Here is a 27,609-nt window from a genome sequence, read left to right on the forward strand (position 1 = left end):
TACTCAATCCATTCCATAGTTTGATTCCACATACTGAAATGCTATGGCTTTTTAACGTAGTCCTAGCATAGAAGTGTTTCAAATGTACTTCTTCCCTGAGATCATATTTCTCCTCTCTTGTAGAGAAGTATTGGATGACATTTTTAGATAATTGGTTATTTTTAGCCTTATGCATTATTTTCGCTTTTTGAAGACGAACTTGTATTTGTGATTTTTGAAATAATGAGTTAGTATGTTCTCTGTAGGCGGCATTATGAATTATCCTTACTGACCTTTTTTTGCAGTACATTTAGCGAGTGAAGATTGCTTTTATAGTTATTATCCCATATTTCCACACAATAAGTAAGATATGGTAGAACCAGAGAGCAATAAAGAGTGTGGAGTGATTTCTCATTGAGAACAAATTTTGTTTTGTTCAATATTGAAATATTTCTGGCCACCTTATTTTGTATATTTATAATATGAGGTTTCCAGCTCATATTTTCATCGATTGCGGTACCCAGAAATTTATTTTTTTTCACCCTTTCAATATCTACACCGTTTATTTGTATTTTCTGGTATGTGTCCTTTCTGCTATTACCAAACAGCATTATTTTAGTTTTACTTAGGTTCAAGGACAATCTATGATTATAGATAGTATTATGGTTTTGTAACAAATATATGAGGGAATTTTTTAACCACTGATTGGTTTGCGACTGACTTAAAAACATCCCACCATGATCAAAACAACAATCAGCTGCTACACAGTCGGCATGGTTCCATGAACATGAATGTTCGTAAGCGCGTATGTGCACGCTGACCTAGATCTTAACTCTAAATAGAGTTTCCAATCTGTTGCCACGGTAACACAGTGATCAATTCCGTAGCGGAAACATAAGTGCATTTATGTCACCGTTCAATGTAAGTATATAGTTTGTTAGGGTTAGTGCTTTGCGATTTGGTGAAAGTCTTTTGATGAAACGATAAAAACAAGCGTTTTATCCAACAAAAAGCCCAGTGACCTTTTTACAACCCCGTCTACATGCACCGCCTAATAAAGTATGAATGAGGTGTATAACCACCCATCCATCTTCACAATGTAATGAGGCCAGCATCATCTATGTGTGTAATGTGGTGGCATCCACATGTTGTCTTCCATTTGCCTCCACAGGAGGAGGAGACGGATAACCACCGTGACAACCAGCATCCCTTTGTGTGTGTGTGTGTGTGTGTGTGTGTGTGTGTGTGTCATACTGCCACCCCTGCAGTATCCTGGCCCACCAGAACTGAGAGATGGGTGATGACTCATCAGCACCCCACCTCCTCCTCTTAGCCGTCCCCCCTGCATCTCCATCTCCCCTTTCAAAATCCACACATTTGCTTTGTCTTCTACTTCCTGTGTTCCCTGTGTCCATGTCTCCACCCATCATTAATTCTCACATTTTCCAATTACGCTCTTGTCTGCAGTACCCAATCTCCATCCGATTTCTCTTTTCTATGTATTATTAGTGGGCGGCACGGCGGTCAAGTGGTTAGCGTGCAGACCTCACAGCTCGGAGACCAGGGTTCAATTCCACCCTCGGCCATCTCTGTGTGGAGTTTGCATGTTCTCCCCGTGCATGCGTGGGTTTTGATCCGGGTACTCCGGTTTCCTCCCACATTCCAAAAACATGCTAGGTTAATTAGCGACTCCAAATTGTCCATAGGTATGAATGTGAGTGTGAATGGTTGTTTGTCTATATGTGCCCTGTGATTGGCTGGCCACCAGTCCAGGGTGTACAGACAGCTGGGATAGGCTCCAGCACCCCCGCGACCCTCGTGAGGAAAAGCGGTACAAAATGAATGAATGAATGAATGTATTATTAGTAATAACAGACTGTTTGGTCTCCTACCCTCAGGGAGGCGCTATAGGAGCTTACGGACAAGAACCACCACTTTCAGGAACAGCTTTTTCCCAACAGCTGTCTCCTTGTTGAACTCTGCCCCCCTATTGCCCACCCCTTCCACTACTTACACCCCCTGCTGAACTCTGACCCCCCAATCACTTCATTGCACTATTGTACATACTGTTATTACTGTTATTATATCTTGTCGCATTCATAAATCATTCATTTTCTACCGCTTTTTCCTCACAAGGGTCACGGCGGGTGCTGGAGCCTATCCCAGCTGTCTTCGGATGAGAGGCGGGGTACACCCTGGACTGGTGGCCAGCCAATCACAGGGCACATATAGACAAACAACCATTCACACTCACATTCATACCTATGGATAATTTGTAGTCTCCAATTAACCTAGCATGTTTTTGGAATGTGGGAGGAAACCGGAGTACCCGGAGAAAACTCACGCATGCACGGGGAGAACATGCAAACTCCACACAGAGATGGCCGAGGGTGGACATTCATAGATCATACTGTTTATAATTTGTATAATCTGCAATAACCATACTATAGTCACTTATATCCCTATAAATATCCACACTGTATCATAGTCACTTCATTGCACTACTGTACATATTACTGTTATATATTGTCACATTCATACTGTGCATACTGTTTATAATCTGTATAATCTGCAAGCCATATTATAGCCATTTATATCCCTGGATATATCCACACTGTATCATATTCATAGCCTGTTATAGTTTGTACATAGATCTGTCCATTTACAGCTCTATTCTATTTCTAGATTTATTTACTAATAAGGTATTTATAAATTTGCACTTCTGGTTGGATACTAACTACATTTTGTTGTTAGGAACTCCCAATAATAAATCAATACAGTTATAACAGTGGATCCATATCTTAAGCGTTGTCGCCCCCTTGTGGTGTATTATGTAGCTACAACAACGGAAGGTGAAAAAGCAAAGCCGTTACTTTCCAATTGTATGAACATAAGTTCTGTTTTTTGCTGCTTGGTGTTTTGTCAGACTGAAAAAATAATGACGTAATAAAAAATAATAACGTAAGTAATGATAAATTACTGATTTTAATTAGTTGTCGACAAATTGTCCATAGTTAGCTATCACATAAAAAAACAATACAGGTCAACATACCACTACAAAATGGCATTTCATTTCGAAGCACGGTCTTCTCTTATATGTCTTTAAAACTGTTTTTTTAAAAAACGAGAAGCTTTTTCTGAGTTACAACCCACGTTGGTTTGAGTGGTTAGCTGTCCAAATTACCACCGGTCATGTGACCACCCAATTGCAATGTTTGCAGTGTCAAAACAACAATCGGCTCAAGATTGTAAACGGAAGTACACCTTGCATTCCTATCAAAGTAAAACCCTAAACGCGTGTTGCACGAGTAAATTACTTTAAAGCTGAAGGGCATACCCGGAAGTTTTATAAAAGATTAATTGTAGCTTGTCGAGCGTGTTGCTTGGAACTGTTTGCTCACTGCTGTTCATCCGTGAGAAATGTTAATGCCGTTATTTGGCGTTGCTGTTGGGGATGCTATGTTGACTTTTGACAGAAGACTTGGTTACTTCACCGATACGGCGATTAAAACGGTAAGATGTTTTAAAAAATAGCTTTTCAGCAACTTTCCCCACAGCAGCTGATAATGATGATGTTGATGTGTGGGACGTGCTGGTTAGCTGAATTGGTAACAAATGTGACGTTCAAGTACCAATACCGTACTGGCTGTACATTTATTCAGTAATATACAAGTTTAACATACCGTTTTGGTTTAACCGAGTTGTTTTTCTCAAGCGGGGAGAAAAGTGGACTCCCAACAAGGAGCATGTTGATCCCCAGTGGAATTCATTCTTTTTAAGCTTCTCACAGCACGACACAATTTGTGCTGGGTGGAAACTTGCTGACATGGTATTTTATTTTCAGCTCATTTGGCATCATTAGTGATTTTTTTTTGGCGAAGACATGCATTGTTTTAGTCTTGTATAAGTTTCTGAACACTTTTTCAACACTGTTTTAATTTATTTTGTCATTTGTTTCCTGTGGTGAGTTCACTGACCACAAAAACAGGTAACATAGCCATCTTTAACATAAAAAAAGACCATTAGAGTTCACATATCTGCACATTTCATGCTACTTTTCTTAAAAACAATGTTAAAACATCATCTTGTCTCATTGTATGTATTATATTTTTTATACCGCTTGTTCTCTTTTGGGCTACGGTTCCAAACCCAGCTGACTTTGGGTGGGAGGCACTGACAAGGACAAAATAGTGGGGAAAAATTAGGAAATTCCAAGACTGCCAGGAGCCCACTATCCCGATGCAAAACATACAGCAAAACTACAAATGTACGACCCTGTACAAGTACATATTTGTATGTACTTGAAACACTGACAGAGAATACATACTTGCATACTTCTCTGATATTTGTCCATCTGTTTTTGTCTTTATTCCCATCACTTTTCTACCCCCCCCCTCCTCACTCAACTCCATTTGTTTCATACACTCAGTGACTTACTCATGACTGAGTCACTCCTTGATATATTCAGAGGAGGGGCTAGTTTACTGGAATCAAGGGACAAAGATACAATGCAGATTTTTAAGATAATATACACTTCATTGTCTGTCAAATATTATGCTAAAATACAGCACTGAGATTATTTGCAGCCGGAGTGCCTAGCATGCCTTGCGGGCAGTATGAATAACAGTTCATTACATGTTGTTTGAGATTAAGCATTGTTACCCTCATCGAATTGTAGTTCATTTTAATTATTATTTCATTAATTTACCTGTGGCTGCACAGCGGATGAGTGGTTAACACTTAGGCCTCACAGCTAGGAGACACAGGTTCAATTCCACTCTCGATTTGCATGTTCTGCCCGTGCATGCGTGGGTTTTCTCCCACGTAAAACATGCAAGGTTACCCCGCCTCTCGGCCAAAAGACAGCTGGGATAGGCTCCAGCACCCCCCGCGACCCTTGTGAGGAAAAGCGGTAGAAAATGAACATTTTCAATAAAAAAAAATACAATGGGTAAGGAGTGTGTGCTTTGCTGCATTGACACTTAACATTTAAAAAAATGTTGCCATTTATTCAAGTAAAAACCTGATGAGAAACACAACACAACACAACACGTTCACAAGAAGACATTATTGGAATGCATATTTTTACTGGCAGCCCTGAGTCACTATTGAGACGTCGTCGTTGAAAGTGGGCTGAAAGCAGCAGAATATCCACTGGTGAGTGGATTAGTCATTTTGACCATGTGCTTCCTGGGCTGTCATGAATTTGAACATAACTTTTACGCCCATACTCCAGATTCAGCACTCTTTATATTTATATGCATTTTATATTTAATACACAGTCATGATTCAATTGTGAAATAAAATCAAATGTTAATAGAACCTTTCAGCACCTAATTTGTCATATGGACAGACGTGTAAACAAATGTTTTATTGGCCTTCGGGGCTATTATGATTGTGCCCTATGACATAAGTGACTGGGATAAAGAATCCCATCAGTATTATCACTCTGGTTAAAACATTAAAATACAATAAAATTGAGTATTTTCTGTAAGTAAAGCTTAAAATTGTAATTTTTAAGATGTCTCACAGTACTGTAAATGTACTGTCAAAAATGTCAGTGCATCTGCTTGGATTTGTAAAGACTCATTAAATAGGCCACCTGAGTGACATCCACATCTAAACCAATGCACGGGAGGTTTAGACATATGGTAATACCATATATGATATTTTATACAAATACAGTAAAGTCTCGTTATATCGATATTCTCGGGAGTCGGAAAAACTATCGATATATCCGATCCTGCGCCGAACTGCATTAAAAGTGGGCAATAATGCACTCGACATTGTTCTATACACACGAGAGAAACCACGAACGCCAACAGTGATTATTGCAAGCGATAAAAAGATATCTGAATACAACACAATTAAATACATGTATTTGTACGCTTGTGTCTTCATTGGAATAGGTGTGTATGCTATGTCAGTTGGTTCTTCATCCTCATCATCCTCGTCATCCTCGTCATGAAAACACAAAGTCTATTCACTGAATCTTCCCTCTAAATTATACAAATATTTACTCCTTTACTTCAAAAGATTGTTTAATACTTACCTCATATTAATTACCTGTAATCCTCTAATTACCGTCCGTCGGTGGAAAAGCCGAAACGGTGTTAGTCGAAAATCAAACAATACGGCGTTTACAGATTTCGCTAATGGTGGTATTGAAATCCTTAAGCAAATATTGATTCAGATTTAAGCTGCTTTTGTATCGATATAAGCAGACCAAATTGGCTGGCGGGAGATGAAAAGGGCATCGTAGTAACCGGATTATCGTAATAACCGGGTATCGTACTAACCGGAACTAATTATATCATAAAAGACTAGAAATTTGCCGGGAAATGAAAATAGTATCGTAATAAGCAGTACTATCGATATAACTGATATCGATATAACAAGACTTTACTGTATATATAAAACCAAAGAAAAATAAGTTGCATATTGCATGTAATGTAATGTAATGTAACGCATTGATACGTAGAATATTATGTTTTGGTTGTGTGCACTAACTTTTTTAGAACATTTTATTACTTGAGGGTCTTATTATATATTTATATATTATATATATTACTTGAAGGCTTATATGTGGCAACTCACTAAAACTGAAAACTAACTTCACTGACAACAAAGTGGAGCGTCATTTTGTAATATAACACAAAAAAAATATCAATAGAATGTCAATTGGGAGTCATGTAAGTTGAAATATTCAGATATTATGTTGACTTTTTTTTTGCAGTAGTACACTGACCGCTGAGTAGAAAGTACTGTTTTGCTTGTCCGCACATGACAACAACAAGGCGGCATTGTCAGATTTTCCCACTTTTTTTCAGAAAATACTATTTCAGGGCACCCATAATAATATTGCGTGTGGATGAAAGGCTGAAATGTTAAAATAATAACCTGAAAATGTTAAACAATATCTTTATTAGACCTTTGAACACGCTGGCTCGGCGTGCATGCGTGTGTGTGTCAAAAAGGGGATATGAATCCCGAAGCGCCGCCAGAGGCACCCCATCACCTATTCACGCACATTATTAAGCGACTACTTGTTTTAGAATGTGTGACCAGAGTCTTACAGTGTTCCCTCACCGTGTGTGTGTGTGTATATGTGTGTGTGTGTGTTGGTGCATTTGTCGAAGCAACAGACCGCTCCATTGTGCGGGCAGCACAGAGACCCTGTTATTGGCTGCTTTTTGTCCGGGAGGGATGCAGTGGGAGGTGAATATGACTACAATAGGGGAGAGTGGGGACGTAAATTAATCCAAATGTCCAGAAAAAGAGAAAAATACTGTCTTGAGGCGACCGCAGCGGTGATGAAGTAAAGCCTTTGAGAAAGGGATGTCAGCATTTGCAACATTGGGAAAAACCTCAGCATTTTCAAATAAGCTTACTTGGTGGTGTTGGGAAATATGAGCACGACAACCTGATCGGTCTTCAGACACTTCAGACAATGCTAACTTGGCTAGCATGTGTAAAGTCGAACTCTGAGAACAAGAACAATCTTTCTATACATTTGTGGGATTGCAATGGCGGATGGGATAAGACATAGGCTTTCTTTATTGTCATTGCACAATAACACAGCAGTGAAATTGCCAACGAAATGTTGTTGCCTGGCTCCCCTGTAATATTAAATAATAATGTGGAGAATAGATTACATCAAATATGAACAACAATGTACAGCGTAAACAGTAATTTGTACAAATAATTTAAATAATTTAGAATAAATAACAATAATTTATTCTAAATAATTTCAATTATAATTTAGAATAAATATTAATTTATTCTAAATAATTTAAATTATAATTTAGAATAAATAATTTATTTTAAATTATTATTTAGAATAAATAATTTAATAATTTAATTAATTTGTATTATTTTAAATTATTATTTAAATTTAAATTATTATTTAGAATAAATAATTTAAGAATTTAATTAAGTTGTTATTTATTATTAAATAATTTAGAATAAACTAATTTATTTTAAATAATTTAAATTATAATTTAGAATAAATAATAATTTATTCTAAATAATAATTTAGATCACATCATATATGAACAACAATGTACAGTGTAAACAGTAATTTGTACAAATAATTTAAATAATTTAGAATAAATAACAATAATTTATTCTAAATAATTTAAATTATAATTTAGAATAAATAATAATTTATTCTAAATAATTATTATTTAAAAAATATTCTTTATTCTAAATTATAATTTAAATTATTTAGAATAAATTATTGTTATTTATTCTAAATTATAATTTAAATTATTTAGAATAAATTATTGTTATTTATTCTAAATTATTTAAATTATTTGTACAAATTACTGTTTACGCTGTACATTGTTGTTCATATTTGATGTCATCTATTTATTCTCCACATTATTATTTATTATTTAATATTAAGTTTATTAATATTAAGTAATATTAAGTTCTCAACTCCTGTTTTTTCCATGGCAGTCAAATTATTGCTGCACACATTTTGCTACTAATTGTCCAAATGATCAAGAGTCAATAATCGTTATTATGTCCACCATGTTTATTCTATCTATACTCTACATATGCTCTACGCTTCCTTACATGTGAGCTATGCTAATGCTAATAGTAATGGTTTTATTTCATTTGAACATGCATCAGATTACAATTGAGTGCATCTCATAATCAGTTCACAGTTCCACATGTCCAAAAGGAGTAGGAAGAAGCAAAGCTTATTAAATCCTACCCCTCCATCTGGTACTTTTACAATCAGTAACTGTTACATTTGTTCACTTCCTGCTTTCCATAATACAGTTTTTTTTTTTTTTTTTTTTAATAATGCACCTCGTACCAAAGTAGGAGGTGATATGAGCATCCAATGACATAATGGGTACCATAGTAAGTGTCAATATAGTGATATATATAGCACATCATGACTGGTTCAAGACTCTTCATCCTTGTATTTAGCAAACAGCTATGGGTCTTAAAGGGGCAATATCGTTTTTTTTCTCTTAATAAGATCCTGATGTAATTAGAGAAATAACAGTTTTGTTTGGTCATAGCATCATGCCATCAGTAGTCAGGAAGCAGACAAGCATCCCTCCAACAACTAGTCGCCATTTTTATTGACATTCACAGCGGCATTCAAAACCAAAGCAAAGCCAAAGCACATTATTGGCATCACGGGTGAACACATACAATCATGCACATTCACACAGACCTTCTCTCCAGGGGAAGTTTTACTTTTCATACATTCTAGAGAAGTTCTTAACCCCAAACAGTGTTGACATTATTTGTTCTTCTCATCAGTCATAGTTTTACGTTACTTCTTATTTCTACGCTCATGTGATATCAAGGGACTCACTCATAATTTAAAGGGAACTGTTATGCTTTTTCCACTTTTCTGACCTATAGATGTCGTTAGAATGTAGTATTCTCGTGTTAAACGATGCCAAAGTTTCAGATAATGAGGTTTTCGTATTTGAAAGTGAGCCCCGAAAGAAGTGTGGGATGGCTCAAAACGCTCCGTTTTCAGAGGGCGTTGCAAAACTATTCCTTTGTGATGTCACAAAGGAGTGTGCTTTCTTATGGGTATGGCTGTAGGCCAGATACACTCTCTGCCCTCCCCATGCTCTGCTTTTATGTTTACGTTGCTACACTGGTAGTCCCGCAAAAAAACATGTAATAACCACATTAGACATTACCGATGCTGTAGAAAATGCTAAAATGCTAAAGCTGCTTACCATTGAGAGACGTCTTGAAGTAACCTCTTTTCTGAAGAAATTTTGGACTGTCCAGTCCCTACTTCTGGATCGGATTCGGCAACCAACACATATGACTATATGTTATATATCTGACATTTTAAAAAGATAAATCGTTGTTTATTATTAACTCTGTACTGTTTATCAACTCCGATTAAAGTTGGGTTCACAGCTAGCGGCACAACAAGTCCTAAGCACTTGGGTGGGTGACCAACCACAGCGGAGTGGGCGTAATACAGACCGTTTTCGCGGGAGGCACGAAATCCAAAGAAATACAACTGAATAGGTGCAGATTCTGGAAGAACTGGCTTCTGTTCTGTGAAGCTTTCTGTTCTGGTTATTGCGTAGAGCTGCTCTATAGGAGTCCACAACTCAATACAAAGGGCCGAAAAAGGAGCATAATGGATGCCGTTGAACATACAGTAAGTCACATTGTTGATCGGCAGGTTTCATACAATCAGCGTTATATGCACATGATCTCCATTTGTCTCTTACAAATTATGGACGATACAAAACAAAAGCATGGGACTGAATCATGCATGGTATTCCATAATCATGGAGGCCTTCCAGTGATGCATTCCTTTGCCCCAATTTTTTTTTTTTAAATAAGCTTTCAGCATAATTTTCAAAATAAATAATCTACTAATTAAGGAAATTTGAGTAATTTTAACAGATTTTAACAAATGTAGTGTACTCTTGTTTTCACAAATGCTTTGAAACAAGCCACTCACTGAATTTGTGTTTGGTTGACACTGAAAGCTGAAAGGTGCTGTTTTGTGTGTGTGTGTGTGTGTGTGTGTGTGTGTGTGTTTGTTCATTTTAAAAGCAGGAAGATTGTCCCTTTGACCTCTGCTCTACTCTCTTGACTCTCAGAAGAAACTTTCAAAAGGAAATTGCACTTGTTTCAACCCTGGTTCGGTGAAGTGTACTATTTCTAAGACTGCCATTGTATGTGTGTGGTGGTCACTTTATAAAGCGGGGGCTACAAAAAACAACAAACCAAGGATTTTATCATTTTAACAATAGACTGACTTGTAACTTGGAAAATATGGTAATGGTTTTATTTCATTTGAACATGCATCAGATTACAATTGAGTGCATCCCATAATCAGTTCACAGTTCCACATGTCCAAAAGGAGTAGGAAGAAGCAAAGCTTATTAAATCCTACCCCTCCATCTGGTACTTTTACAATCAGTAACTGTTACATTTGTTCACTTCCTGCTTTCCATAATACAGTTTAAGGTTTTTTTTTTTTACTTTAGTGGTCTATTATATTGGTGGACGCTCCTGTACAGCTCATGCTGTGTTAGCAAGACCATCAAACATTCTTGTAAAATCTGGCTAAATTTCCGTTTAGCACCAAGGAAGTTGTTTTTTCGCTGGATGAATGTTTAGCACTGCATGTGAGGACAGGGCAGACCTCAAAGTTTCATTGCGGTAAAGTGGACGAGCTGCGTGTCCCAATGCTTGTTGTGTAAGTTGCACTTCCTCTGGAAGATTGTGTGCCTTTTGCTTGCTTTGTGACAGCTCTATAAAATAATATAAAATAAAAAAAATAAATATAATATAAATAAATATTAAATAATACATAGTAAATATATATATATATTAATAAAATAATAATAAATATAAATAAATATAAAAAGATTTCATTTGAAGGCATCAATGTTTTTTTTTTATGTCTGACCAAGTGGTAACCATACTGAAATAATCACTGTAATTATTTTATGAATATACTGTTAATTAGGCTTTGACACACTGAAATGTGTGAAAAATGCAGAAAATTGCCAAACTAGTCAAAAAATGATGTCAACCAGGTATTAGCACTTCCTCCTTCCTGCACAACTTCCTCTTTTATATCGGCCATCGTGGGTTTATCCATTTGCTTTTTACAGTCTGACATTGGTGTCGTCATATTTCACAATATTAAATATTTTCAGTCCTTGAAATTGGAGCACTAAGTTGTGAATCTCGGCGTTTGGAGGCTTAACTGCTTTTTGCAGATGATGCGGCCCTGATGGCCTCATCAGACGGTGACCTTCAGCGTTTACTAGGGCAGTTCGCAGCCGAGCGTGAAGATTCACCTCCAAATCTAAGGCCATGGTTCTCAAGAGCGTTCGGAGTGAGTTCAAGTATTTCGGGATCGCTGTCTCCGCTGATGGAAGGCTGGATCGTGAAGTCGGCAGGTGGATCAGCAGTAAGGCCGGCGCTGCAACGAACCATTTTGTGGTTGATCTATGTGCCCGTTTCACTTATGCTTATAAGTCAAGACCGAAAGACTCAAAATGACTCAAAATAAAGAAACTGGTCTTAAAATTATAGCTTTAAGAGGATTCGACAAAAGCATGAAAAAAAACAATATTATTCAGCCCCATTCAGGACAAAAAAATTGATTGACAAAATGATTATTATTGTTTTTCCACAGATTGCACGAACCACGATGATCTGAGGTGTGGACTGCACTGACATGTCTCACCCCGAGGACTCCACCACTGTGCGGGACTGGTTAAGTGGCCTCCGTCTCGACCAGTACTGCGAAGCGTTCCAGAGTGCAGGACTGTCAACTTTTGCAGAATGCCGAAACCTCGCACTGGATCAGCTGGAGCAGATGGGAATCTCACTTCCAGGCCATCAGAGACGCATCCTGGCTAACCTAAACAAGACTCGAGATGTCCCGTCTCCGCCGCAGGTTGATGGGTATTCAATCCACGTTTCAGCTGAGAGACCAGAACAAGATCAAGGATCGGAGGAGAAACCAAAAACATTTGTCCTGAATGTAGATGAGAATAAAAACGGACAGACCAATGAAATTGTAGGTGGAGACAAACAGGAAGTAGTGTCCCAAGATAAACAAATGTGCAGGAAGAAGGAGGAACTTGAAGAGCACGAGAGGGTGATAATTCTCGAACCTAAAGAGGAGCGCATTATAGAAAAAGAGAGGCCCGTTCCAAAAGAGAGGACAAAGTTCCGTTCCAGCGCCCCGATTCTGTCGGAGTCTCAACCCACTTCCCAAATTTCTCCCACCTGTGACACCTCTTTGCCACCAGTTCCGCCACGGAGCACCTTAAACTGCCCTCCACAGCGCTTCACCTCGGGCTTGACACCCTCGCCCCCTGCGCAACGCCCTGCCTCACCCCCGTCTTTGTTCTATACCCCAACACAAGAACCCGACCAGCCACCTTGGGTCCCCTCCTCTCAAATTGACGTGTCATCTCAAGAATCGAGCAGCGATGGAACACAAAAAGTCTCCGCCGCGTCCTTCACAGCCTCCCCCGGGAAGGATAGAAAAGCTCCACCTCTACCGCCAAAAGTCGGGGCGTTGTCACGAGGCCCTCCAAGAATTCCATGCAGGCATCCGGTACTGTCTTCCAGAACTCACAGGTAAGTCCACATGAATGACGTTTAAAGGTGGTGGGAGCTAGTTCAGCTAGAACAGGGGTCTCAAACTGAATTTACCTGGGGGCCACTGGAGCTAGGGTCTGGGTGAGACTGGGCCGCATCAGGTTTTCCCAAAAAAAACGCATTTATTAAAAACAGAAAAATATACAAACTTTTTCAGTGCTTTGGTTCCGATTTTCTACAAGAAAAGCTCTGATAAAACATTCCACTGTTCTCAAATATGTATCTTAATTTTTATTTTTCTGCACAAAATAAGATGAAAAACTAAAACAAATCAAGAATAAAGAAAATCAATCAATCAGTAATAAATAAATATAATAATAATAATAAAACGGCAAATAATAAAAACTTAAGAAACCACATATAGTTGGTGGGTAGACAAATTATTTTTTTCAGATTAAAATGAACAAAGCATTATTAGAGCCCTGTAGACATGACAAAACACGACTATAGTCACATTTATACTCTTTTTATTTACAACATATTGCGCAACTGCAGGGTCTTGAGACACATGCTAACTCGCAAACTAGAGAGCTAGCGACCTAAACGGTAGCCTTCCAAGTTATTTCCTTTAAACTTAAATAGCCAAAAACTTACCACTTCCACATGGATAGGGAGGATAACTATTAACAGTTATTTAACCTTTAACATGAACATTAATCAAACGTAATAATTTTTTCTGGGTACATGATACCATACAGCATCCATATCAAACTTGCGCGGGCCGCACTAACATTAAACTTTCATATCAAGGCGGGGGCCTCAAACTAGTGTCCTGCGGGCCACATTTGGCCCGCGGGCCGCGTGTTTGACGCGTTGGTGGAGGTTCATGCTGTCCTTAGTAGGCAGTCCTTGAGTGTATGAAGACGCTGGCCTAAAGACGGTATTGCCATCTTGTGGACAAGATGATACAATGGGGTCATGAAATGTGTACCTCTTCTGGACATTATTTTGTTTGTGTTAATATTTCAAATCAAATCAACTTTATTTGTAGAACACTTTTCCTGCAAAGACATGCAACACAAAGTGCTTTTAAAAAAAATTAAAAACAATTACTAAGAAAGCCCCTCCCTCCCACCCTCCATACTAGACCCCCCCCCCCCCCCACACACACACACAATCACACACAGTAGGGAGACATGGCATGGCACTGAGGATCAAGGAAACGCCACCTTTGGGGCCATCAGGGGTCCAGCACCCGGGCCCCCGACTCCGACAGACGGGCGGAGGAACCCCCAGCCGGCCGGGTCGAAGGGACCCAAGAATGGCACCCCCTCAGCAGACCCGACACATTTAACTTTGTCGTAGTGGCACATGCGATACATTTGAAATTGACACATTGGCCCGGAAACTCTGCTCTCGCTTAAACAGGAAGTAGCTGTAGTGAGAGGGAGGAAGTCACAATGGAGAACAAACACGGTTGAAATATAATCTGTGAGTGACGGGGAGAGATTGAGAGAGTGAGGAATAGATGGAGAAGTCGTTTTCTCCAGAATGTCTCTACACGCTTTTTGCTTGTGACAGCTCATGTTCACGTGTTTTTTTTTTTTTTTTTGTCTCGGATGTTGGTGTGCTTTTTTTTTTTTTTTTTTTTGCCTCCTCCCCCTTTCTGGTTCATTGGTCATTTCCTCCCTACCTCTCCTTGCTCTCTATATTCCTGATAAGTGTGTGTGAAAATGCGTGTATCATCATGGAAGAGGACTGGTTTGTACAGTACCGTGACAGAGCAGGTAACTTTAATCCATATTTATTCATGTCGTCATTGCTTTCTCCTTCATATTCCCTTCCCCTCTTTTCTGTGTTCTAAACATGGAAGACTTTTACCGTTGTGTCTTCTTTTTGCTTTGCTTGTTTGGGTAACAAGATAATATCTGCCCTTATCTGCCGTATGGGATGCCTAAGGTTTTTTCCTGGATTGTACACAATGAGGAAGGCATGTGAAGGCTAATGTGATGCTAATGCAATTTTGCAACAGTTTCTAAAGCTGTTGCGGACGTTCTGTCATCTGCATTGGTGAAGTTCATACAACACATAGATGGCCGCAAAGCATTAAATAAGTTAGTACATATATCACAGCAAATTCTGATGCTCGGTTGTTTGCGTGTATCTGTTGCAGTTTTCTTATTTCAAGAATTCCACACTTAATGCATATGTCATTGACGCGTTGGTGTAGTGTATAAGGTAGCTGAGACAGTGTTATGTACAGCAACATAAGTGTACCCCCCCCACCACCACCCCGTTCTCTGTGCTCTTCCTCTGAGAAATAGGAGGAACTGTGTCAAAAGGCCGGTTTCCCGTCATTGTGGATCTATTTTAGGGAGGTATACGTATATAGTACTCCTACGCTGATGATGATGATGATGATGATGATGATGATGATATTGCATGTGACCAAAATTAGTAGTTGTCGCCACAATGGTCTTAAAACTTATTGTTTTTGTTGTGGATTCTAACTACAGTCATGTTTGTTGTTTATTGCAGTTCTTTGGTTCCAGACACGACCATAAGTACATTTCCTATTTATGACCTTCTAAACATTCATTCATTCATTTTCTACTGCTTATCCTCACAAGGGTTGCATAGGTGGTGCTTGGTACACCCTGGACTGGTGGCCAGCCAATCACAGGGCACATATAGACAAACAACCATTCACACTCACATTCATACCTATGGACAATTTGGAGTCGCCAATTAACCTAGCATGTTTTTGGAATGTGGAACCGGAGTACCCGGAGAAAACCCACGCACGCACGGGGAGAACATGCAAACTCCGCACAGAGTGGAATTGAACTCAGGCCTGTGCGCTAACCGCTCATCCACCATGCAGCCTCCTTCTTATAACATTATTAGAGCCCTCTAGACATGAAAAACACCCCTATAGTCAACTTTATATGATGCTCGAGGGTGGAATCAAACTCGGGTCTCCTAGCTGTGAGGCCTACTTGCTAACCACTCGTCCACCATGCAGCCTCCTTCTTAAATCATTATTAGAGCCCTCTAGACATGAAAAACAACCCTACAGTCACCTTTTATATGATGCTCGAGGGTGGAATCAAACTCGGGTCTCCTAGCTGTGAGGCCTGCGCGCTAACCACTCACCACCACGCAGCCTCCTTCTTAAAACATTATTAGAGCCGTCTAGACATGAAAAACACCCCTATAGTCAACTTTATATGATGCTCGAGGGTGGAATCAAACTCGGGTCTCCTAGCTGTGAGGCCTGCGCGCTAACCACTCGTCCACCATGCAGCCTCCTTCTTAAAACATTATTAGAGCCCTCTAGACATGAAAAGCAACCCTACAGTCACCTTTATATGATGCCCGAGGGTGGAATTAAACTCTGGTCTCCTAGCTGTGAGGCCTACTCGCTAACCACTCATCCACCACGCAGCCTCCTTCTTAAAACATTATTAGAGCCCTCTAGAAATGAAAAACACCCCTATAGTCAACTTCTCGAACCCAGCATGCAGAACGCCACTGCATGGAATTACTGTTGCAATGACACATCATCAGCAGGCTAAAACTATCCTGTCTCACGACGGTCTAATCCCAGCTCACGTTCCTTATTAGTCGGTGAACAATCCAACGCTTGGTGAATTCTGCTTCGCAATGATAGGAAGAACCGACATCGAAGGATCAAAAAGCGACGTCGCTATGGACGCTTGGCCGCCACAAGCCAGTTGGTCTACGACCTTGTGGTTTACACCCAGACTTTTAATACACACAGAAGTAAGACTCGTCCTCGTGTGTGTGTGTGTGTTTCAATAAATGTGGACAGGAAGTGACGTCAGGGATTCAGAGTTTGAGCAGGAGACGGCCACAGCAGTAGCCTGTGTTATTATTATTATTATTATTATGATGATGTTTATTACTGTGTGACTGCTTCAAACATTGAATACATCCAGTGATTCTATCAGCATGACAATATTTGAGCATAGTCTGAATACCTTGGTATGGCGTTTACAGAGAGATGGTATTTCTCAGGAAGGGGGTCAGGTTCAGACCTGTTGCAGAAGGAGAGTATGTGACAGATAGGAGGAGCAGAGGCACTAGCTTTTTGAAAGCATGGTGAAGTCAGGCTCCGGAGCGGCCATCAAGACTATGGAATACATGAAGTGGTCTTAACAGGTCCCCAGCGCTTGAAAAACGTCTTTGTCGTGAATGCCTGGAAAGAAAGCACATATTTTATTTACGCCGGAATCGGAGGAGACGGAACGTTCTGTCAAAAGGATCCTTCCCAACGGAGCATGTATTAAATCAGTCGCATGTGTCGGGTTTTTCACACACTCTTCTTCAACTACCATGGCGACGGATGACAACTCTGATACTCTCCTAAATCTCCGTCCCGCAGCCCGCCTTCTAGCAAAAGCGATCAACTGCTTCAAGATCAAACTCCAAGGGTTCCTCCTCGCATCAAGACTCCTCAAATTCCAGAAATCCTCCAACAGTCAAGCCAAGCAGACTCTCAGCCTGCCTTGCTTGCCCTGGGAACGCCTCAGTTTCCTCCTGAGACACGTACGTATGTACTCTAGCACCCACAATACGTACGTATATACACTATGATGCATTTTTTCATTTCTCTTGTTTATGCATGATCCCAATGCATACATGATGCTGCTGTTGTTACCAAAGGTGGGAGAAAGTCAGTGTTTTGTAAATCTCAAGTCTTAAATTCAAAGTCTCAAGTAAAGACGTGCAAGTCCTAGTCGAGACAAAACGGGCCGAGTTAAGTCTGAAATTACAGACACAGACTTTTTAAAATATTCATTCATTTTCTAATGCTAATCCTCATAACAGTCACGGGCATGCTGGAGCCTATCCCAGCAGTCTTTGGGCGAGAGGCGGGGTACACCCTGGACTGGTGGCCAGCCAATCACAGGGCACATATAGACAAACAACCATTCACACTCACATTCATACCTATGGACAATTTGGAGTCGCCAATTAACCTAGCATGTTTTTGGAATGTGGGAGGAAACCGGAGTACCCGGAGAAAACCCACGCATGCACGGGGAGAACATGCAAACTCCATACAGAGATAGCCGAGAGTGGAATCGAACTCTAGTCTCCTAGCTGTGGGGCCTCTGCGCTAACCATTCATCCGACGTGCAGCTCTATTCAGGACATTCATTCATTTTCTACCGCTTATCCTCACGAGGGTCGCAGAGGGGTGCTGGAGCCTATCCCAGCTGTCTTCGGGCGAGAGGCGGGGTACACCCTGGACTGGTGGCCAGCCAATCACAGGGCACATATAGACAAACAACCATTCACACTCACATTCATACCTATGGACAATTTGGAGTCGCTAATTAACCTAGCATGTTTTTGGAATGTGGGAGGAAACCGGTCTCTGGGATTTCCCAGCACACTGAAATGCAGCAAATTGTACTTACCATAGTAAAAGTAGCAAACTAGCAAAACTAATCCAATTATTTTTCTACTACTTATCCTCACAAAGGATAAGCAGATAAGGGTTGCTGGAGCCTATCCCAGCTGTCGTGGACTTGCACTGGTGGCCAGCCAATTGCAGGGCACATATAGACAAACAACCATTCACACTCACATTCATACCTATGGACAATTTGGAGTCGCTAATTAGCCTAGCATGTTTTTGGAATGTGGGAGGAAACCGGAGTACCCGGAGAAAACCCACGCATTCACGGGGAGAACATGCAAACTCCACACAGAAATGGCCCAGGGTGGAATTGAACTCGGGTCTCCCAGCTGAGAGGTCTGCGCGCTACCAAATAAACATGATCTTGTTATTTGCAAATTTAAATGAAATTCATGACGCTCACAGAATAGTTGTTTTTTAAGAGAACACTCCACTTAAGTCCACACCTCCAACCATCACCTCAGTGATCTTCATTTATTTAAATTTTTTTTGTTTCAGCGTTGTCCTCCATGGATGGTGACTATGAAGAATCGGACATGTCTTACACCAGCGTTAATCAAGTGAACCTTAAGGAAAAGGTAATGGCGTTTGTGGTGTTTTACCATAATAAATGTGGCGTTTATGAATGACAGCAGTCTCCTCCAATAGGAAATGTCGCTGCAAGTGCCCATTGTAGCAAAGGGGCGGTACAGTTCTTTGTGCAGTGATGACGAACTGTTGGATGATGATGAGTAAGTCCTTTATACTCGTGTTTGTTTACCTTGAGGTTGTGTTTTTCAAGATTTGTGTTTAATTTCCTTCAAAATGACTTAAATGTTTGTGCATGACTTGTATATAAATGTCTCGTGTGCATTCAGTGAAGTGTTTGACCTTTCCAATATGTGCGCAGTATTTACTGTCATTTATGACTGCAACAAACTGGAAAGACCAGCAGTGTCTGTTTGTGACCAAACAGGATAGGACGTTGTCTTCCAGGAAGGTTTCGCTGACATGGTGTTTTTCCTGTAACCACATTGTCGTCTTATTATTATTATTTTTTGTCATTTATGTTTGTCATGATTGCGCATCCACAGTACGACAGTTTGGGAGGAACCGGGCCTCATCAGCCTTCAAAGCAGCATCTACTTACCTGGCGCCGGCAAACTGGCTTTACCTCCAACAGAAGACACTTCTCAGGCCTTTGCTGTTATCAAGATGGGCTGGCTGGACAAGAATCCCCCCCAGGGGTATGACTGATAACATACAAATTTAGTAGTTTAGTTTAGTTTGGAGACATGCACAGGTACTTTCTGCGTATATGTGCAAACTCCAAACCTGAGTATTGCTGTTTTATTTTATTATTTTCTATGTTTTTATGTCTACTATATTGTGGAATACAAGCGGAAAGGTTACTATAGGGGTGCTATTTCATGTTTAGAGGGCTCTGATGGTAAACACTCGTTGTAGAAGGTTGGAAACAGGTTTTCCATGTTGCAACTATGAAAATATTCTGTTTTATTAATATTGAATCCCTTGCAGAAATTCCCGTTTTGAGGTCTAGTCTGGAAGCAATTAAGTGCGATTTTTCAAGAAATAGATCACCAAATACACCAGTGCACAGTGTACAGTTCTTCTTAACAAGATTTATTAGCTCACCAAAAATAATGTTGTGTATGAAAACAGATGCTCCGAATTAACATAATTGCTAATTAATTAGTACATAGGAGGTCATTAACCAAAATAGTTTTATTGCTAAAGTTGCTATAATTGTTATAATGTATATGGCTTTTCTTTAAAAAGACACACAAGAATACATAAAAAACTAAAACTTAAACTATATTAGGAAAGCAGGAAGTGAACAAATGTAACAGTTACTGATTGTAAAAGTACCAGATGGAGGGGTAGGATTTAATAAGCTTTGCTTCTTCCTACTCCTTTTGGACATGTGGAACTGTGAACTGATTATGGGATGCACTCAATTGTAATTGTAGTACAATTTTTACTTTTGAAAACTTAATTTTATTTATTAAATACTTGATTAATTTGTGACATCTCAGAGAGGTCCAATGAGTCAGCTCAAATTAGAGTATAAAGGGTATAAATTTCCCTAACACTCTAGAACAGGGGTGGGCAAACTTTTTGACTCGAGGGCCACATTGATATGACAAAATTTACGGGGGTCGGGGGGCAGACTATATATTTTACACGTAACAGTCCACCTGGTATTATTGTATCTGTAAAATTGTCATGCAATCTGCTATTATTATTTATTATTTTATATTTATATTTAAATATTTTAAAAATAATAAAATATTATAATAATTACAATAAAATTAAAATAATAATTATTATATTATTATTATGTAAAATATGCAAATATAACAATAATATTATATATAGTTAATATAATAATTAGCATTAATATAATAATTATAATAACCATAATAGATCTAATAATAATTATAATAATCTAATAATAATAATAATTATTATTATTATTATGTGCTTGTGTCCCTTTTTTCAGGAGCACTTTGTAAACAACAGACCATGTCAAAAAACGAAATTGATAAAACCATCAAAAGGTTGGCTCAGGCCATGATGCCAGGTTGTATGGTGAGTTTAAATGAAATACTTTGGAAAGATTGGACGGGCCGTATTCAAACACTTGGCGGGCCGGATGTGGCCCCCGGGTCGTAGTTTGCCCACCCCTGCTCTAGACGAAATGAATGAATAACTAATACATTTGTTTGATTATCCTGCATTTTCAACATATATCCTGTGTGTATGCTCCTTCACAGGGCCCTTTATTATCAGAGGCGATGGGTGAAGCTCGATGTTGACTACCTGAGATACTTCGATAATGAGAAGGTACGAACCACACATGCATGAACATCAGTTCCTTTCCCATGCATACGCGCACTCAGACCCTTTTGTTCAAACGTGACCACACCTGCAGGCCGCACGTCGTGGTACGGTTCACTTTGATAAAACCGTTGTTGTTGCTGTTGTTTGTTACAGCAAGTGTACTCCAAGGGGATCATCTCAACTGCGTCAATAACTAACGTCACAAGTGTTGGGGAGCTGAAATTTGAGGTCATCACAAACAATCGCACGTTTATCTTCAAGGCTGAAAGTGAAGGTTTGCATATGCAAAAACATGCAGATATATTTTAGTGCATTTAACTGTTCCAATCTACATTTCTATGAATGTCTTTTTTTTTTTTTTTTGTCCTCTGGTTGTGCAACCCAGCTGAGAGGAACGAGTGGGTGACGCTGCTGCAGGATTGCACTAGAGGGCGCCAGAGACGCAGTACAATGAACCCTGGTTCACATTTGACACCGGATTTTAAAGGCTATTTGGAGCTGAAAGGTTTACGCTCCAAACTTTTTACAGTGGTGGCAGCAGATAAGATCTTTCTCTATAAAAACATGGAGGTGAGTGTCATTTGAGTCTTGAACCAGTCATGATGTGCTATATATATAACTATATTGACAGTTACTATGGTAACCATTATGTCATTGTATGGTCATATCACCTCGTACTTATGAGGTATGAGGTACATTATTTAAAAAAAAAACAAAAAACAAAAAAAAAAACCTTAAACTGTATTATGGAAAGCAGGAAGTGAACAAATGTAACAGTTACTGATTGTAAAAGTACCAGATGGAGGGGTAGGATTTAATAAGCTTGAATGGTGGCAGGGAATAAGTTGGCTGTAAAATGTTATCTAAAGCACCAAACTTTCTTTTTTTGAATATCATATTTAATTTTTACCATTATTTGTACTTCGGTATGAGGTACATTATTTATAAAAAAAACAAAAACCCTTAAACTGAAAGCAGGAAGTGAACAAATGTAACAGTATGTGACAAAAATTAACATTAACATTAACATTTAAAATTAAAATTAAAAAATTATATTATATAAGGAAAGCAGGAAGTGAACAAATAACAGTTACTGATTGTAAAAGTACCAGATGGAGGGGTAGGATTTAATAAGCTTTGCTTCTTCCTACTCCTTTTGGACATGTGGAACTGTGAACTGATTATGGGATGGACTCAATTGTAATCTGATGCATGTTCTAATGAAATAAAACCATTACCATTTGGGTCTATGTTTACGTTTACATAACTGCATTGAAATACTGTATTCTGTTGATGTAACCCTACATAGTAATAATTTAGTTATCTGACATTAAACACAAAATTTAATGCAGTAATTTAACAAAGAACCATTTTTTTTCTCTCTGCAGGACTACCGTATCGGAGTGGGAATCACATCCATTGAGATGAATGTAGGAAATGTTAAAGTTACAGACCGTCGCAGCTTCGATCTCACTACACCTTACCGTATTTTCAGGTACTGTATATGTACACACACACACTATATTGTTGTATATAGTTCTTCCCAGTAGTCGTTCTGCTCGTATCGGCTCAAGTTGCTTCATGGGAATTGAGAGTTCCCACCATTGGGTTACCCACAGGGCCCTCCACTAGACATCACTCTGCAGGGTAAAAAGCCCTTTTGTGTGTGTTTATTTGTGGAAAAGAAGATGTGTCGGTGTGGTATGTGTGGCCTTCTGGCTGACTTCACTGCCTGCTGTGCGAAGGCTCAGCTTGACAGGATGGGGAAATCTGAAGCTCATTGTGTCGTTTCATAAGTCACGTACATAAGTATGTCTGTTGATGTCATGCTGACCATATGGATAATCCGTTTCTTTTCATTCAGTCTTCTTACATACATTGATGATTCAGATGTGCACTTTATTATGCACAGAAATATATACGTATACGCCTAAATACACAATCTTCAGTCATCATTGTGTCTTACTAGTACTACTACAAGTACAGTAGTTGTGAGATACGACTACGACTACACAGCAAGCTAAATAGCTAGTCAACAACAGTTCTGGTATGGAGTCTCTCACCAGCACACGCTATTACAAAACTAAACCCCAAATATTTTGTATATTTGAAGGTTTTTCAAAAAAAGTAATGCAGTAATTACCTTGCTGGTAACTAATTACATTTATCACTAATACAATTAGGGGTGGATGGCGGACGAGTGGTTAGCGCGCAGGCCACACAGCTAGGAGACCCGAGTTCAGACAATGAATGGATATATGGATGGATAGGGCTGCGCGGTGGTCGAGTGGTTAGCGCACAGGTAGAAGAGCTAGGAGACCCGAGTTTGATTCCACCCTCGGGCATCATATAAAGTTGACTGTAGGGATGTTTTTCATGTCCAGAAGGCTCTAATAATGTGTTAAGAAGGAGGCTGCATGGTGGATGAGTGGTTAGCATGCAGGCCTCTCAGGTTCAATTCCATCCTCGGGCATCTCTGTGCGGAGTTTGCATGTTCTCCCCGTGCATGCGTGGGTTTTCTCCGGGTACTCCGGTTTCCTCCCACATTCCAAAAACATGCTAGGTTAATTGGAGACTCCAAATTGTCCATAGGTATGAATGTGAGTGTGAATGGTTGTTTGTCTATATGTGCCCTGTGATTGGCTGGCCACCAGTCTAAGTCCACGACAGCAAAAAAAATAAATGTATTTAAAGCCAAAGTTTGTACTTATTTTTAGTTATTATTATCAACATTTTGGCTTCTTGTCTTTACATTTTGCTATTTTTCTGATTTTCTTTTAGGATTTTTTATTTTATTTTATTTTAGAGTCTTGAACCAGTCATGATGTGCTATATACGTATATCACTATATTGACACTTACTGTGGTACACATAATGTCATTTTATGGTCATATCACCTTGTAATTTGGTACGGGACAAAAATTTACAAAATTCAAAAAAAAAAACCTTAAACTGTATTACGGAAAGCAGGAAGTGAACAAATGTAACAGTTACTGGAATTGAACCCTGGTCTCCCAGCTGTGAGGTCTCGGCGCTAACCACTCGACCACCGTGCGTAATGTTTTGTTTTAAAAAAATAAACAACAAAAAACAATTAAACTATATTAGGAAAGCAGGAAGTGACCATTATGTCATTGTATGGTCATATCACCTCGTACTTCGGTTTGTGACAAAATTAAAATTAAAATAAAAATTAAAATTGAAAAAACTTAATTATGTTAGGATAAAAAAAAAAACTAACTTAAATTATATAAGGAAAGCAGGAAGTGAACAAATGTAACAGTTACTGATTGTAAAAGTACCAGATGGAGGGGTAGGATTTAATAAGCTTTGCTTCTTCCTACTCCTTTTGGACATGTGGAACTGTGAACTGATTATGGGATGCACTCAATTGTAATCTGATGCATGTTCAAATGAAATAAAACCATTACCATTACCATATTATGGACATAAGATAAGATATACATTTATATCTTATAAAGGTAAACATGGGGAAACATCATTTCATCCGCATCCGCTTATCCTTTGTGAGGATAATTGGTAGAAAATGACTAACTGACTAATTGGATTAGTTTTGGGTTGAAAATAACTATAAATACTTTTTAATGGAATTTGCCCGACACTGCTATTAAGATGAGAGCCTTGTGACTGCGTATCTTTTTGAATCATTTTTGTAAACAAGTACATTCATGATGGCGACAAGACACCATGTTTTTTTTTTTTAGTCTCCAAAGAAAGAAGAAGTGTTTATTTGTGTCTGTCTGGAAGTGTGATTTTTGGATCCCAGTCTTGAGCTGGAATATATTTAGCAGCACAAAAGCAGAATAAGTGTTAGTGCTTACTGGTGAGACCATTCACATGCAAAGGCCACTCTGGCTTTCTAACTCCTCTGACTTAGTAATTACCAAGGGATGCCGTCATGGCGGCATTAACGCTTCGAGGTTTGTTTTTTTCAATCCGCAGTTTCATCGCAGAGTCGGAACAACTGAAAGACCAGTGGGTGGACGCGATGAGGGATTCCATAGGTGAGGCCTTGTCCAATAGGGATGTCGCGGATCGCATATGGGCGGAGCCAAGCAACAGTTCCTGTGCAGACTGCGGGGCTCCCACGCCGGAGTGGGCCGCCATTAACTTGTGTGTTGTGGTCTGCAAACGATGTGCAGGTTTGTGTTTTAAGAAAAAAACATCTTTATGGAATTATTAGAAGTGTGCGTATGGTTTTGTTTTCGAGGAACGCCAGGAATGTATGGCTTTTTGATGTGTGAAGAATATAAAAGACGTATCACGAATGACGGAAAAAAACTCTTGTCTTCACCTCGATGTTGCAGTATTGAAGTGTGTTCCACTGAGCAGATGTAGGGTTCCTTCAAAGTCGGGAAAAGTGTGTTTGATGTGCACATGTGTTTCAGGGGAACACAGAGGACTCGGCCCCAGCATCTCCAAGGTTCGGAGTCTCAAAATGGACAGGAAGGTTTGGACAGAGGAGCTTATACAGGTACATATATGTATCCATGTTACACTTTCATATTTAACGATATTATATGTCAGCGGTTGGTGGCGTTTCCCTGAATCCTAATTCTTCATCGTATACCAAAACATTTTGGACAACTGCATGATTTTTGGGAATTTTGTTCCCAAAAATCGTTTCAACATGGCATCAAATTTAGTTTCATTTGCATCCAATCATTCATTCATTAAATGTTTCTTAAAACATTATTAGAGCCCTCTAGACATGAAAAACAACCCTATAGTCACCTTTATATGATGCCCGACGGTGGAATCAAACTCGGGTTGCCTAGCTGTGAGGCCTGCGCGCTAACCACTTGCCCGCCATGCAGCCTCTTTCTTAAAACTTTATTAGAGCCCTCTAGACATGAAAAACACCCCTATAGTCAACTTTATATGATGCTCGAGGGTGGAATCAAACTTGGGTCTCCTAGCTGTGAGGCCTATTCGCTAACCACTCGACCACCATGCAGCCTCTTTCTTAAAACATTATTAGAGCCCTCTAAACATGAAAAACACCCCTATAGTCAACTTTATATGATGCCTGAGGGTGGAATCAAACTTGGGTCTCCAAGCTGTGAGGCCTACTTGCTAACCACTCATCCACCATGCAGCCTCTTTCTTAAAACATTATTAGAGCCCTCAAGACATGAAAAACACCCCTATAGTCAACTTTATATGATGCCTGAGGGTGGAATCAAACTTGGGTCTCCAAGCTGTGAGGCCTACTTGCTAACCACTCAACTACCATGCAGCCTCTTTCTTAAAACATTATTAGAGCCCTCTAGACATGAAAAACACCCCTATAGTCAACTTTATATGATGCCCGGGGGTGGAATCAAACTTGGGTCGCCTAGGTGTGAGGCCTGCTCGCTAACCACTCATTCACCGTGCAGCCTCACATTATTAGAGCCCTCTAGACATGAAAAACACCCCTATAGTCAACTTTATATGATGCCCGAGGGTGGAATCAAACTTGGGTCTCCTAGGTGTGAGGCCTACTCGCTAACCACTCATCCACCATGCAGCCTCGTTCTTAAAACATTATTAGAGCCCTCTAGGCATGAAAAACACCCCAAAAGTCAACTTTATATGATGCCCGAGGGTGGAATCAAACTTGGGTCTCCTATGCCATTGAAATATCTCCTCTGTCTCCATTGGTTGTTTGCAGGTGTTTTTGCTGCTTGGCAATGAACGTGTTAACACTTTCTGGGCGGCCAACGTCCCGCCAAGTGAGGCTCTGACGCCCTCAAGCTGCAGCGACGACCGGCGGCGTTTCATCACCAACAAGTACCGCCACGGCAAATACAGGAAGTACCACCCACTATACGGCAACCAGAAAGAGCTCAATAATGTGAGTTGTCATTTCCTCTTTCATTTCTTCACAATAATCAATAATATATGAATATATGGACTTGGACATTGTGCTGTTGTCATTGATTATGCATTCCAGCGTTTAACATAGAGAAGAGTTATTAGAAGTTAAGACATTCAGTCATCAAAGACAACTAAGAGGATTTTGTCCACGAAACGTGACTTCATTCACAATATGCTCATATTTATTTATGTAACTGTCGACACCCGATCCACCACGCATTGTCGTGTTTTCTTCACTTTTGCGTTTCTGTTTTCGAGCCTTATGGTTCTTCTTCCTGTTAACAATGTTGCATACTCGCCATATGCAGCATGACTGTCAGACCGTGACTAAGATGCTAAGAATAGACAAGATACATTTTTGCTCTTTTAGT

General features: G+C 39.5%; 1 protein-coding gene across 5 annotated transcripts in view; it reads left to right on the plus strand.

Moving 5' to 3' along the window:
* Positions 1 to 3,346: 3,346 nt before the first annotated feature.
* Positions 3,347 to 27,609, plus strand: part of arap1 (ArfGAP with RhoGAP domain, ankyrin repeat and PH domain 1) — a 52,060-nt gene continuing 27,797 nt past the window's right edge. For 4 of the 5 annotated variants that reach the window (XM_078792985.1, XM_078792986.1, XM_078792987.1 and 1 more), the window contains exons 1-13: positions 3,347 to 3,492; positions 12,143 to 13,098; positions 17,468 to 17,631; positions 19,010 to 19,089; positions 19,160 to 19,242; positions 19,585 to 19,737; positions 21,289 to 21,358; positions 21,509 to 21,629; positions 21,741 to 21,925; positions 22,744 to 22,850; positions 25,319 to 25,518; positions 25,765 to 25,850; positions 27,033 to 27,215. In XM_078792985.1, the coding sequence (XP_078649111.1) occupies positions 12,185 to 13,098; positions 17,468 to 17,631; positions 19,010 to 19,089; positions 19,160 to 19,242; positions 19,585 to 19,737; positions 21,289 to 21,358; positions 21,509 to 21,629; positions 21,741 to 21,925; positions 22,744 to 22,850; positions 25,319 to 25,518; positions 25,765 to 25,850; positions 27,033 to 27,215 (2,346 nt within the window). In that variant the 5' untranslated portion in view covers positions 3,347 to 3,492; positions 12,143 to 12,184. The remainder of the gene's footprint in view (positions 3,493 to 12,142; positions 13,099 to 17,467; positions 17,632 to 19,009; positions 19,090 to 19,159; positions 19,243 to 19,584; positions 19,738 to 21,288; positions 21,359 to 21,508; positions 21,630 to 21,740; positions 21,926 to 22,743; positions 22,851 to 25,318; positions 25,519 to 25,764; positions 25,851 to 27,032; positions 27,216 to 27,609) is intronic. The other variant, XM_078792989.1, reaches the window with a different exon arrangement.

The sequence above is a fragment of the Doryrhamphus excisus genome, linkage group LG8 (assembly GCF_037039965.1).
Source record: "Doryrhamphus excisus strain RoL-2023G ecotype Guam linkage group LG8, RoL_Dexc_Guam_v1.1, whole genome shotgun sequence".
NCBI lineage: Eukaryota > Metazoa > Chordata > Actinopteri > Syngnathiformes > Syngnathidae > Doryrhamphus > Doryrhamphus excisus.